This window comes from Saimiri boliviensis, chromosome 5, assembly GCF_048565385.1.
Source record: "Saimiri boliviensis isolate mSaiBol1 chromosome 5, mSaiBol1.pri, whole genome shotgun sequence".
NCBI lineage: Eukaryota > Metazoa > Chordata > Mammalia > Primates > Cebidae > Saimiri > Saimiri boliviensis.
The window spans coordinates 57,079,685-57,094,600 of NC_133453.1; the positions used below are offsets into that span (position 1 = coordinate 57,079,685).

Sequence of the window (14,916 nt, forward strand, 5' to 3'; positions counted from 1 at the left end):
AGTAAAAATTAAGTAGTATTGCTACTCAGTTTAATGATCATGAGATCAGGTTGAGATCAAGTCACCATAAGTATATGCTTTTCTACTATTGCAGGTTTTATCAGACGGTTATGAAAGCAGGATAGAAGGACAAGGCAGTAATTATAATGATGGACCATTTAAAGTTAAGATGGATAAGATAGAAAGTAGGGGGCCTGGCGAGGTGGCTCATGCCTGTAATCCCAGCACTTTGGGAGACTGAGGCCAGTGAATCACTTGAGGTCAGGAGTTGGAGACCAGCCTGGCCCACGCGGTGAAACCCTGTCTCTCCAAAAAAAAAAAAAAAAAAAAAAACCCAAAAAATTAGCCAGGCATGGTGGCATGTACATGTTGGTCCCAGCTACTTGGGAGGCTGAGGCATGAGAGTCACTTGAACCTGGAAAGTGGAGGCTGCAGTGAGCCGAGATCATGCCACTACACTCTGGCCTGGATGACAGGGTGAGACTCTCTATCTCATAAAAAAAGGGGAGCATAAGAGGATGAGTGACAGTAAAAAGACAGTAGAGTGAATGAATAGGAGGTCTCTGTGTTCAAAGAATTTGTGGAGGCAGAGTATTAGAGATTTTAAGTGGGAATTATTCTCCCAGTGATGCCGCATCACTTTGTCTCCAAATCTCCCAGGAATAACAGATGTCCAGAAAGGCCAAACAGAAGCCGGGATAACTTAAACATAAACTTTATTCCTCTTTACAGGCTTAAGGAAACTTAATGTCAGCTGTCATGTACTCTGTCAGTATGTATTCATGTACCAAAAGTCATTCATGTGTACCTACTCAGTGCAGCCTCTCCTTTAACTTCCCTGTTTTGCTCAGCATTTTCACCACTCTTAGAAGCTCTGACCTTTCTTATTGTGGTCTTTATCACACTAATGTATAGATTTTGTTTTTGTTGTTACCCTTTTTATGTTATTGCCAGTTTATGAGAACCTTTGTCTTGAACGGATTATGGGAATTGATCATTGTAGTTTTTCACCATCTTTGAACCTTGCACCTAGAAGTTAGTCAGCTTCTAAAACTGAATAATCAGCCTCTAAAACTGGATATTTACGTTAAAAAGAACAAAAAAACCAGTCAAACAAATAAAAAATACCCCAAGCAAGTGGGAGTTCCCTGTACATTTATATTACACATCCCTCATATAGACAATGAGCTTGTTTAGGGGAGGGTGAGTGCTTTATTCATAGTGTTTCTCATCTTCTCCCACAATGCCTGTTAATATAACAGGTTGTTGTCTAAATGGATATTATGTTATTACAGTAACTCTTCACTTGCCTATACTTTTCATGTCACTTGCATCTCTGAATCACATCTCAGAGTTACAAAGGAAGCAATTCCACTCCTAGGAATTATCCCAAGAGAAATGAAAATATGTCTATCTAAGGACGTGTTTAGAGCAGAATTTGTTATTCATCATAGCCCGAATTGGCAGCAATTCAAATGCCTATTAACTGATGAATGAATAAACCAAATGTGGTATGGACATTTAACAGAATACTACTCAGCAATTAAAAGGAGCAAACTGCTGATAAACGCTACAGCATGAATAAGTGAGGTCAGATGTAAAAAGCTACATACTGTATGATTCTGTTTTATAAAAAATGTCTACAAAAGGCAAGTTTATTGAGACTAAGCAAATCAGTAGTTGCCTCAGGCTTTGGAATAACAGCAGGATTAACTGTAATGGGCACAAGGGAACTTTTTGGGATGATGGAAATGTTCTACAGCTGGATAGAGTGGATGATTTCACAACTCTATAAATTTATTAAAATTATTGTTCATTTATGATGGGTGAATTTCATGGTAAGTAAACTGTACCGTAATAAAACTGTAAAAAAAAGATTTTGAGCAACTAGAAATGGTATTCTAGAATAAATGTGAAGTTTATTCAGAGAAAAGCATTTTGGTTTTCCTATGACCAAGCTTGTTGAATCTGATTAGGCAAAATTGTAACAAGTATATTTTCTGACGCACACTACATTAAAAGTTACTCCCATCAGGAGCAAATGATAATTTATAGGAAGAGAAATAAAAACTCTTAAGTATAGCAGGCAAGGACCATTTAATCTTGTCAGATTATCTTGTACATGTCAGTAGCATCTGAGGCCATCTTGACGTAAATTACTGTATAATTATCAATTACAGCGATGATGTCTAGTCAGTAAGAAAAGCTTGATTTATGTCTTGTGTACTGGTTTTGAAAGTAGGTTAATCACATTTTAGAAAAGTTTAAAACATTATTAAAATTGAATGTAAAGGGACTAGCCTATATATTTTTCTATTTGTAATGGAAAATAGTGCCATTAAATGAGGTAAATTGTATTATCATTAATACAATGTGATGCCTTTTATACAAAGATGTTACACTTGACCAAGCCCACTATACCCTAGTATATAATTAGTGATTTTGTAGTACCGATGATAAAATTAATTTCAAGTTTGCTTTTACTTGACCATCTATAGCCAGAATCTTAAATTTCCAAAAATTTTAGCTGTGGCAAATTAATGTGTTCAGGTGGTAAAATAGAAATTATTTTAATCTATATTGCTGAACTTTATATTAATTGTTTCAACTACCTTTTGCTGCATAACAGATTACCTCTAAATTTTGTGGCTTAAAACAACAGCAGCTTGTTCTTATGATTCTGTGAGTTGACTGGGCAGTTCCTTTGCTTATCTCACTGGTTCTAGGTTATAGCAGTGCTTTCTGCTGGTGCATTCTGGGGGATGAGCCCAGCTGGAACAGCAGGGATGCTGAGGTGCCCTCTCTCTATGTGATGTGATATCTCAGGCTTCACGTACAGCATTTCAGGGCTGTGTCCCAAAAGAGCAAAATCAGAAACTCTAAGACCTTGCCCTAGACTTAGAAGTGACTCATTGTTGCTTCTGCTGCTTTCTATTGGTCAAGACAAGTCACAAGGCCAGCCAAGATGGGAATGGTGGGAAAATAGACAACATTGCTTAATGGAAGAGGCAGTAGAGTTCTATTGCAAGGAGACCTAGACACAAATTTTAATTTTTTTTCCTTTGCCTTTCAGTTCTTTTTTTCTTTTTTCTGTTTTATTGCCTTTCACTTCTTTAGTAGAAAACTCTTTGTGCATTTCAGAATTAATTTAAACAGAAGACTAGCAATGTGAACTTAGAAAAAAAAAAAACCTTAATTATAAAGTGAAAGGCTTGAATTAGATTTTTTAGAAGTCTAAGTCTGTGTAGTTGATTATAATGTAATTAAATACAAATGTTGTCGTTAGCGTGTCCCTACACTTTTATGTCATTGTATGGCAACTTGAATGTTGAAGTATATTGAAGAAGTGTTTCAAGTTTTGAAATCTCATAGACCTGTATTGGCATCTTACCCTTTTCTGGTCTGTTTCTATATCTGCAAAATGAGGATTAAAATGTGTTTTGATTGAGAAGATGAAAACCGTCTGGAGATGGATGGTGCTAATGCTTGCACAGCAATGCAAATATGCTTAAAGCCACTGAACAGCACACTTTGAAAAGGTTAAAATGGTAAATTTTATGTTATGTGTATTTTACCACAATAAAAAAAATGTACCTTGAAAACGTATTAAGAGGATTCAATTTAGTAATACTTTTTAAACACTCAGTAATTTGGTAATGCTTATTTTTACTAGGCTAGTGTTAGGATAACTTTACTTTTTTTTTTGAGAAGGCGTTTTACTCGTTTCCCAGGCCTGAGTACGATGGTGCAATCTTGGCTCACTGCAACCTCTGCCTCCCAGGTTCAAGTGATTCTCCTGCCTCAGCCTCTGGAGTGCTGGCACCACAGGCACCCAACCTGCCATACTTGACTAATTTGTGTATTTTTAATAAAGACAGGGTTTCACCATGTTGTCCAGGCTAGTCTGGAATTCCTGACCTCAGGTGATCCACCTACCTCGGCCTCCCAAAGTGCTGGGATTACAGGCATGAGCCACCACACCCAGCCTGGATCATACATTTTCCTAAAATGTTTTTACTACCTTTTCTGAAATACTTCCAGTGGAATCACTTTGTGTATGAAAAAAGAGATATACTACTAAGGATTTTAAATAAGATTTTGAAGTTCTTTTAAAACATGACTAATCTTTGTGTTAATTAGAATTTTCAGGTAATCTTAAGAGATCTGCTTATATTTGATATGCATATGTCAGTCTCTTTAGTTGCTACTCATTTCTTTTATGCTTTCCTGCGTTGGAAGGATATAATGTGAAATCTTTTACCCAACCTTGGGGATTTTATTCAAGGGATTACATCATTTTTGAAACTCATTCGAGACATGAATTTATACCTACTATCAAATTCATTTATGACTAACAATTAAATTTTAAAATTAAGGACACTCTTCATGCCTTTTATGTTGAAAAACTTGAGGATCTTTTATTGTTGTTTATAGTGCACTTACTGTGTGCCAGCAGCTAGAGATACAGCAGGAAATAATACAAACTCCTTGCCTTCTTGGAATTTAAATTCAAGCTGTGTTGTTAGACAGTAAACAACTAAAATAAATATGTACTTCCTTTTTTTTTCTCTCTGAGACGGAGTTTCGCTTTTGTTGCCCAGGCTAGAGTGCAACGGGGTGATCTTGGCTCACCACAACCTCTGCCTCCTGGGTTCAAGCGATTCTCCTTCAGTTTCTCGAGTACCTAGGATTACAGCCAGGCACCAGCATGCTCGGCTAATTTTGTATTTTTAGTAGAGATGGGGTTTCTCCATGTTGGTCAGGCTGGTCTTGAACTCCCAACCTCAGTTGATCCACCTGCCTCGGCCTCCTAAAGTGTTGGGATTACAGGGGTGAGCCATGGCACCCAGCATGAATATATACTTGCATTGGGGGATAGGTGGTAGGAAGAAATAGAAAGCTGGGTAAGGAGTTAAATGGGGATGAGAAGATCATTTTACATAACGATGGCCTGTGAAGAGAAATGGGGTGAGGAAGTAAGCTATGCCAAAAAATGACAAAGAGCATCCCAGATATGAGAAAGAACAAGTGCAAAGGCTCTGAGGTGGGAACACACTTGGTGAATGTGAACACAGCAGAAAGACTAATATGAGAACTATATTGAGTGAGGGTGGAAGAGCATGAAAGGAGATGAGGTCTTAGAGATAGGTAAGGGCTTTGATGACTTTACTGAGGCACTGGTAAAGATTTTGTAGTTTGTTCTAATTGTGAGATGAAACTGTTAGAGTTAAAAATGATTTTTATATTGAAATAATTAGACTTACAGAAAATTTGCAAAATTAGTATAGAGAATTCCCATGTACTCTTCACCTGCTGTTAATGCTTGCATAACATCAGTGGGATCAGTTTTTTCAAGGTACTATGGTGCTTTAAAATGTTCGCTGTGGCCAGGCTTGGTAGCCACCTATGACCCTGTGCTGCCTGTGATCCCAGCACTTTTGGAGATGGAGGCGGGTGGATCACCTGAGGTCGGGCGTTCCAAACCAGCCTGACCAACATGGAGAAACCCTGTTTCTACTAAAAATATAAAATTAGCCGGGCGTGGTGGTGCATGCTTGTAATCCTAGCTACTCTGGAGGCTGAGGCGTGAGAATTCTGGAGGTTGCAGTAAGCTGAGATCGCACCATTGCGCTCCATCCTGGGCAACAAGAACAAAACTTAGTCTCAGACAATAAACAAACAGAAAAACGTTGACTGTGCTGCTGCTATGTAGAGAAGGTTGACGAGGCACGAGCACAAGTACAGATAGGATGCTACTGTAGGAGTCCGCATGAGAGTTGATGACTAGGGTGCTAGCTGGGACAGTTTAGGCAGAGATTTATCCAAATAGCATCTCAGTACTTAAACAGCCTGGCCTAGAATATCCTACTAAGAATGTGAACAAAGCATTCCTTGAAACCAAATTTCTATAGTTGGTTGTTTTTTTGTTTGTTTGTTTGTTTGTTTGTTTTTGAGGTGGAGTTTCGCTCTTGTTACCCAGGCTGGAGTGCAATGGCGCGATCTTGGCTCACCGCAACCTCCGCCTCCTGGGTTCAGGCAATTCTCCTGCCTCAGCCTCCTGAGTAGCTGAGATTATAGGCACGTGCCACCATGCCCAGCTAATTTTTTGTGTTTTTAGTAGAGACGGGGTTTCACCATGTTGACCAGGATGGTCTCGGTCTCTCGACCTCGTGATCCACCCGCCTCGGCCTCCCAAAGTGCTGGGTTTACGTAATTGGTTGTTTTTAAAGAGGAACAAAATACTAGCAAAACTTAGATTAAGAAAAATATTATGAATATTTTATATTCATAATATATAGTGAATATATTATATATTCCTAGCAGTTTCAGTAACAAACGAAGGTAATAATTGAAATGAGCAAATAAAAACTATACCTATGTTCCTTTGTATTCAATGATTTAGCTCTGTAGGCATTGATTCCTTATAGTAATTTGCCAGTGCTTTTTCTTTGAAAGAATGAAATGCTTTAGGATTTAGAATAATAAATTTCAGGAAGCCGGGCGCGGTGGCTCAAGCCTGTAATCCCAGCACTTTGGGAGGCTGAGGCGGGTGGATCACAAGGTCGAGAGATCAAGACCATCCTGGTCAACATGGTGAAACCCCGTCTCTACTAAAAATACAAAAAATTAGCTGGGCATGGTGGCGCTTGCCTGTAATCCCAGCTACTCAGGAGGCTGAGGCAGGAGAATTGCTTGAACCCAGGAGGCGGAGGTTGCGGTGAGCCGAGATCGCGCCATTGCACTCCAGCCTGGGTAACAAGAGCGAAACTCCGTCTCAAAAAAAAAAAATTTTCAATCAATTTTCTAGATGCTTATATCTGTGTGGAAAATGCTTCTTAATTGAACAAAGATTAATTACCAGGATTTTTCAGTATAGAGATAGGTTCTTTGCAATAAGCATGCCTAATGTTTATCCTATTTATTTCCAGTTTTTACATATTTTACTTGAATATTTAGAATAATGACCCATAGCTAGAAATTTTAATGAAAGCATTATATAAATATTTTGCTAAAATATTTGCATGTATCATATGAATATGCTTTTATAACTATAGTGAGGCTGGCCACAGTGGCTCATGCCTGTAATCCCAGCACTGTGGGAGGCCGAGGCGGGATGATCACCTGAAATTAGGAGTTTGAGACCAGCTTGGCCAACATGATGAAACCCCATCTCTACTAAAAATCCAAAAAAATTAGCTGGATGTGTTGGTGTCTGCCTGTAGTCCCAACTACTCAGGAGGCTGAGGCAGGAGAATTGCTTGAACTCAGGAGACAGGGGTTTCAGTGAGCTGACATTGCGCCACTACACTCCAGCCTACAAGACACAACAAGACTCCATCTCAAAAATAAATAAATAGTGTAGTAAATAGTATCAGTTTTTTTTCACAATAGTATTTTTCTAATGTTCTGTTGCATAACTTCAATGTGTTACTGATCTATGTTCTTAAGCCATTTCCTGCTTTTTATTTACTGTAAACCAATGAGATCAGTTGAATTAAGAAAACTTTGTTCTAGATATTAATAATTTTTGGTGGTATCTACTCTCCCTCACTTTAGGATCTAAAATGTAGCATTTTTTGTAATTGAAGCTAGAGAGTTGTAGACGTTTTTATTCTTCATTGTTATAGTTGACCTCTTTCACACAGGCTTTATGAAATTTATTTTTACTAAAATGAGGAACGTGATTGCGTAAAGATATTAAGAGAATTGCGTGAGATGCCTGTAAAATGTTTGGAACAATCAATGCCTGACACATAATTCATACTCAGTAAATATCAGCTCTTATTAGAAATCCTATGGGTACTGTTGGGGATTATTAAAGTTTTTTTTTTTTTTCTCAACAAGACTTCAAGTTATATTAAAGTTTTACTAATTCTGAAGAAGTATCTGCAAGCTTCCTTTATTATTCACTTAATGTTTAATGTACAGCTTCTGGTTGTGAGGCATTGCTACAGTTCTTATGTACATAATCTTGGTTAATTGTCTATATCAGCTTCCATTTTGTTGAGGAGGGTATTAGGCTGGAGATGTTAAGTCACTTAGCCATGGTTGCATAATAAGGTAGGCTTTTTAGCATCACCTACCAAAACATATCATCTAACACCGATAGTCTTTGAAATCTCTAATCTGATAGATGTTTGCATTTGTTACTTCCTTATATGCAGAACTGTATGATATGGACTGGGGAAATTAAAACTTGAGTTTGGCACACTGTCTAATTGTGCTGGAGATAGCTATAATAGAAAGTGATAGCTGCTGTCGGACATTATACACCTTTAGAAAAGGGAGATGTTAGCATTTCAGGGAAGGAATTCAATCTGAAAATGAGGTAAGCATTTAAACTGAGTGCTTTAGGAATAGTGGGATTTGGACATGTTTAAGTAGTGGGATTCTGACATTCCAGTGGAAGAAACAGTAAGAAAGCAGATTTGTATAGAAAATAGAGAATAGATTGTTTTGGCTACTGTATGTAGAGTGTGAATACATGTAGGGAAATGTAGATTGGAAAAGTAAGTTAGGACCAGATTGTAGAGGGCCTTGAAATCTTGACTATTTTGAATTTAGGCATCTAGTAGTTGTTGAATAAATGTTTGTAGCCAAGTAGAGTTTAGTCATATATGGCTTTGGGGAAAGTAAAGTTGAATGAGAAAGTAGCCTGTGAGATTTTATTAAAAAGGAATTGATAGGCATGTAGAATGGTAGAAAGAACACTTTCAGAAGTAAGGAGATGAGATTTCCAATTTTGGCTCTGTCATTAGGTAGTTGTAACTTTAAGAAGGTTATTTTAAGGTCTGTAGGTCTTCGGTTCTTAATATGGAAAATGGGGTTTGTATGTAAGACCATTTGAGGCTCATAGTAAGATGGTGACCATATTATTTATTGTCCAGACTAGGACACAGAAGTTGGAAGGAAAGGGGACACTACTAATAGAATTACACTAGGGCAGCTGAAATAAATTGGGAGTATTAAGCCCAATATAAACCAAATTATACCCTTCATATTTTATTATTATGAATGTACTTTCACCTGTTGTATTTTGAAAGTCATGTTTAAAGTACTGAAAAGCAGGAAAAAAGACTAAGACATCAATTCTCTCTTTTTTTTTTTAATTCTTTTTTGCTTTTTTTTTAACTTCAGTTTTCTGTGGAACTAAGACATCAGTTCTCAAAGTTTAACGTTGAATAGGGTAACAAGTATTCTTCGCTTCATGTTTTTAGAGTAGTAAAGATTAAAATGTACATATAAACATGAAATTGTTCTGAAACAGATTATGTTGTGCAAAATAGAGTCAGCTACTCTCATAGATTAAACTAAAAATAGTCACTACAAGTATATATCTTAATTTGCTGGCATTGGGGGGTAGTAATGAAATATTTCATTTATGAATTTTTTTTTTTTTTTTTTTTTGAGACGGAGTCTTGTTTCTGTCACCCAGGCTGGAGTGCAGTGGCTTGATCTCAGCTCATTGCAACCTCCGCCTCCTGGGTTCAATCAATTCTCCTGTCTCAGCCTCCCAAGTAGCTAGGATTTCAGGCATGTGCCACCACACATAGCTAATTTGTGTATTTTTTGTAGACAAAGGGTTTCACTGTGTTGGCTAGGCTGGTTTCAAACTGCTGACCTTAGATTATCCACCCACCACGGCCTCCCAAAGTGCTGGGATTACAGGTTTGAGTGTGAGTATTTTCTAGTTAGAATTCTGTAAATGTCTTCAGGTACTGCAATATTTAGGGTGGTTTACCCAGTAATAGTAAGGTCCACCAGACTGCTGTGCTTACTGTTTTAAATTGGCTTTTTGTAGTTTAAAAAAAAAAATCCTCTGATGTTAGGCTCACTGCTGAAAATTTTCTGACTTATCATAGTGGTGCAGTACAATTATGTATGGAAGCATCGCTCCCTTAATGTTCTTAAGTATAAATAAGAGCTATATGTAAAGGCCTCAACATTGTATGAGCTTTGATAGCAAATCTGATATTTTGAGCCACTTACATTTTCTAGCTTTTTCATGTTCTGAATAAGCTTCTCACAAATTTAATAGGATAAAAGGCAAATTCAGATTCAGTAGGTCTGAGGTAGGCCTGAGAGTCTGCTTTTCTGACAAGCTCCTAAATTATGTGGGAGCAGCTATTCAGTAGACTACACTCAAGAGTATCAAGGTTCTAGATCATTTATTGGAATTCTGAGAATCTTATAGGGCATTAAAAATAGCTAGATTCTTTTGGAAATTATATCAATAGTTGATTTTAAAAGAAAAATTGGGCTTTTGTAAATTATACAGTTAATTAAAATACTATTTGTCTTTCACATTTCCCTCTTTCATGTCTTAACTCTAGTTTTGCTTCTTTCTCATTTCTTTTTTGTTGTTGTGGTTTTTGCTTTTGTTTAATATATTCTTGTGTTTTGTGGATCTGGTCAGGGAACCGTTACTGTATTTTATGTTTGTATCTACATTTTATTTTGCATGCGTAACGTGGCTTTACCTGGATATTCTTTTTGGTAAGTTCCAAATTTATATAGCATATTGTTTTTTTGTAGTATAAGTTGTGATGTTTTTTACCTTCTTTTCTCCCACTTCTAGTAATGTGATCATGCTCATGACTTGTTTTTAATTTTTTAAGAGTTCATTTGATTTTTTTTTCTAACACTTCCAGATTTTCCTTAATAGTAGTGCAATTTGGTACTAATCTGCTTTGATTTGTTTTATAGCCTCACACTGTCAGTGCTGATCACTATTAGCAGTTGCTGTCTCGAGTACTTTGGTTTTTTTAAAAAGCCTTAATCATCTAGAAGTACTATTCTAAAAGCTTGTGCTTCCATATAGCAGTCATAAAAGAAGATAGTTTGTAATAAAGTGAAATACTTTTGTTCTTTATGAACAATGTGTTGTAATTTTGTTTTTACAGCAACAGCTTGCACAACTACAGAAAGAAAAATCAGAGATTCTGAAAAATCTGGCATTATATTACTTCACATTTGTAGATGTTATGGAATTTAAGGTATGTATTTTAATATATAATATTTAACATTTCGAAAGTAGATTTAATGTTTACTAATTGTGTAAATTGCTCTGTCACTTGTAAATAATAAAATTGGAGTTCTTCCAGAACTGAAATTTAAAACATCCCCTGTTCGTTTGTGTTTTCTGAATTTAAACAGATTTATACAGATAAAAGATTGAAATAAGTATTTCTTTTCAGGACCATGTTTGTGAATTGCTGAATACTATTGATGTTTGCCAAGTCTTCTTTGATATTGTAAGTATCATGTCCAGTTATTCTCTTTCCAGAAGAGCTCAGGGGACCAATTGCTTTTTTTTTTAGATAGATTATATAACTAACATATAAAGTTTTAGCATCATTAATCTGCTTGTTTTATAGCTTTTTAAAAAAGTACAGTGTATATTCTCTATATTTGTTTGGATTATCATTTAGTATAAGTCTTGTACATATTGGGAAATACACCTTAACTTTAGAATTTTATTTAATAGACCCAATTTTGAAAAGTTAAGTGGATAATATTTTTGTAAAAGGCATATTTGACGGACTCTTTCTTAGTATGATAATTTTTGGATATAGGAAGTCAAAGTGAAAAATGTCTCCATTTAGTTAATGGTGAACTTTAAAAAGAGTAATTTTTTTCCTCTTTGGTGAGATTGGCATCAGTGTTCTTTATTGTTCTGGCTTTTATCCTTTTGAACTGTTACCAGTTGGAATATAGTGATCACAAGCTTTTTTTCTTTCATTCATAAAATTGGGTCAATCACAGAACTGTTATCTGTAACTCCCGAATTTTAGACATGCTTTTAATGAAAAGAATTAGATAGCATTGCAGAATGGGGGATAAGATAAATCCAGAAAATTAATAGCTCTCAGTAGCTTCTATGAAGATTTTGTATGTGTTTAAAATGTTAAGAAATAGGAAGTAGTTGAACTTGATTTTTTTTTCTCCTAGACTGTAAACTTTGATTTAACAAAGAACTACTTAGATTTAATTATAACCTATACAACACTAATGATACTGCTGTCTCGAATTGAAGAAAGGAAGGCAATCATTGGACTATACAACTATGCCCATGAAATGACTCATGGAGCAAGGTAGATCTGCATTATAAAAGTCTTTCTGAAATTCTCAGTTTGGGAGATTACAACTCATTGAAATTTGATATGTCTGTTTTAAGTGACCGAGAATACCCACGCCTTGGCCAGATGATTGTGGATTATGAAAACCCTTTAAAGAAGATGATGGAAGAATTTGTACCCCATAGCAAGGTAAGAGGTGGTGTTTAAGCATATGAGAGAATAGGCATATAACATAGCATGAGGATGGATAGTTGGATAAAGTGATAAACTTCTTTTTTGAAAAATACTATAATGGGATAGAAGTAATAGTTATGTGTGCTTTTATCTAATTATGGACCAGAGAACTAATTAATGAGATTCAAGATAGTGTATAGAGACTCAAGGATATATTGATTGATTCATTATAGTTTTTTAGATTTCAGTTTAGCATTAAACAGTAGGGTTTACCATATGGTATTTGAGAGTTCTGTTCTCATACCAATGGATTTTAATAGCAACTCTGTAAATTATAGTATAATATTTGGCAAGTTACTTAACTAACCTCATGGTACCTCAGTTTTCTTATCAGTAAAAATGGAATAATAAATAGTACTTATTTCATATTGTTCTTAGGAGAATTAAATGAATTACTTCATTAAAAAGTACAGAGTATTTGATAAATTTTAGCTATATTATTATTGTCTCAAGAAAAAAATGACAGGAGTTTTATGGAAATAATTTGAAATGACTATCTTTTAGGAGATATTACAAATAGTTCTTAATGAAATAATTTTGGTTGTAAGTAGTCCTGTCATTATGGATTCTCTGCAGAAGGGCTAATTCACAGAACGGTAGTTTCTAAGCACTTCAAGGATATTTATAGGTATTTCATCCATTCTCATTATTTATAGCTAAAGGTTAAGGGCTGGAGCAGTATCATGACAAGGTTAAGTCATTTGTGACAATGGTAGCAAAACCAGAACTGAAGCCCAGGAAACTAGAATCTTGGTCTACCTTGATTGTTCTCTTTGAATACTTCTACCTTGTAGAAGCCTGTCTTTTTTCTTTCTTTCTCTCTCTCGCTCTCTCTTTTTTTTTTTTTGAGACAGCATTTCGCTCTGTCAGCCCAGCTGGAATGCAGTGGTGCGATCTTAGCTCACTGTAGCCTCCAGCTCCTAGGCTCAAGTGATTCTCCTGCCTCTGCCTCTGCCTCTGCCTCTGCCTCTGCCTCTGCCTCTGCCTCTGCCTCTTGAGTAGCTGGGATTACAGGCATGTGCTACCATGCCTGGCTAATTTTTTGTATTTTTAGTAGAGACGGGGTTTTGCCGTGTATCCCAGGCTGGTATTGAACTCCTGAGCTCAGGCAGTCTGCCCACCTCAGCCTCCCAAAGTGCTAGGATTACAGGCACGAGCCACTGTGCCTGGCCACTGTGCTTTTTTCTTGACATACGTTTAACACCAATAATTTTCTTTGAATTTTTTTATTCCCATGAAAATTCTGAAGAAATTCTTCAAGATTTGCGTAGCTATATTATACACAAATTTATTTAGGTTTTATGTCTTGGAATTGGTTAAATCACAGTTTGCAAGAAGCTTGTAGATGGCATCAGTTTTGAAATTTTAAAAAAATCAGCATTGTAGATGGAAGTGTCAAAATTCCTCAAAATGCTGAACATAGTGTGGTCATCTCCTGTCTCTCATATTAGTAGTCGTTTCTTACCACTCGGAACTGTCTTTTCTATTCTTCTCCTCTTTTCTCTCTCAATCCTTTTTGGATTTTTCTCTAATTGTGGATGGTCTTGTTTTTATTTAGTTATTTTAGATTTGGTTCTTTCTCCATTTAGGTTTTGAAAATTTCTTTAAAGCCTCTTGGGTATCTTTTTAAGTTCTCTGTAGTCATTAGCACATTAACATATTCAGTAATTACATAGGAGAATTATTCATTTGAATTAGACCAGTTATTTTCTAAAATTGATTTTTTTTCTAATATTCCATGATACCTTAGAATTTTAATCAAATACTGTCATGTATTTGCTAGGGTTTGTATTTTTTGTTTGTTTGTTTTTGTTTTAGATTCATGGGGTACATGTGCAGGTTTGTTAAATGAGTATATTGTGTGATACTGGGTTTGGGCTTCTAATAATCCAATTGCCAAAGTAGTGAACATGGTACCCAACAGGTAGTTTTTCAACCCTTACCTCCCTCCTTCCCACTTTTGGAGTCCCCAGTGTCTGCTGTTTCTTTGAGTCCATGTGTACCCAATGTTTAGCTTCCCCTTATAAGTGAGTACAATCAATATTTGGTTTTCTGTTTCTGCATTAATTCTCTTAGGATAATGGCCTCCAGTTCCATCCATGTTACTGCAAAAGGACATGATTTTGTTCCTTTTTATGACTGCATAGTATTACGTGGTGCATATGTACCACTCATTCTTTATCCAGTCTACTGTTGATGGGCACCTGGGTTTTCAGGTCTTTGCTATTGTGAATAGAGCTGCAGTGAACATATGAATGCAAGTGTGTTTTTGGTAGAACAATTCATTTGCCTTTGAGCATGTACGCAGTAATGGGATTCCTGGGTTGAATGGTAATTTTATTTTTAGTTCTTTGAGAAATCACCAAACTGCTTTCCACAGGGTTTGAATTAATTTGCATTACCAACAGTGTATAAACATTTTCTTTTCTCCAGTAGTGTTGTTAACATCTGTTACTTTTTTTTTACTTTTTAATAATTGCTATTCTGACTGGTATAAGATGATATCCCATCTTACCAGTGGTTTTGATTTGCATCTTTCTGAAGATTAGTGATGTTGAGTATTTTTTCATCTGTTTGTTGGCTGCTTATATGTCTTATTTTG

The 14,916-nt window shown here is 36.0% G+C and overlaps 1 protein-coding gene across 4 annotated transcripts in view; it reads left to right on the plus strand.

The window, feature by feature from the left end:
• Positions 1–14,916, plus strand: part of NCKAP1 (NCK associated protein 1) — a 118,227-nt gene that overhangs the window by 26,629 nt on the left and 76,682 nt on the right. For 2 of the 4 annotated variants that reach the window (XM_074399379.1, XM_074399380.1), the window contains 4 exons: positions 10,911–10,997; positions 11,199–11,255; positions 11,953–12,095; positions 12,179–12,269. In XM_074399379.1, the coding sequence (XP_074255480.1) occupies positions 10,911–10,997; positions 11,199–11,255; positions 11,953–12,095; positions 12,179–12,269 (378 nt within the window). Of the gene's footprint in view, positions 1–10,904; positions 10,998–11,198; positions 11,256–11,952; positions 12,096–12,178; positions 12,270–14,916 lie in introns of all 4 variants that reach the window. The other 2 variants (XM_039469737.2, XM_039469738.2) reach the window with 1 other exon arrangement.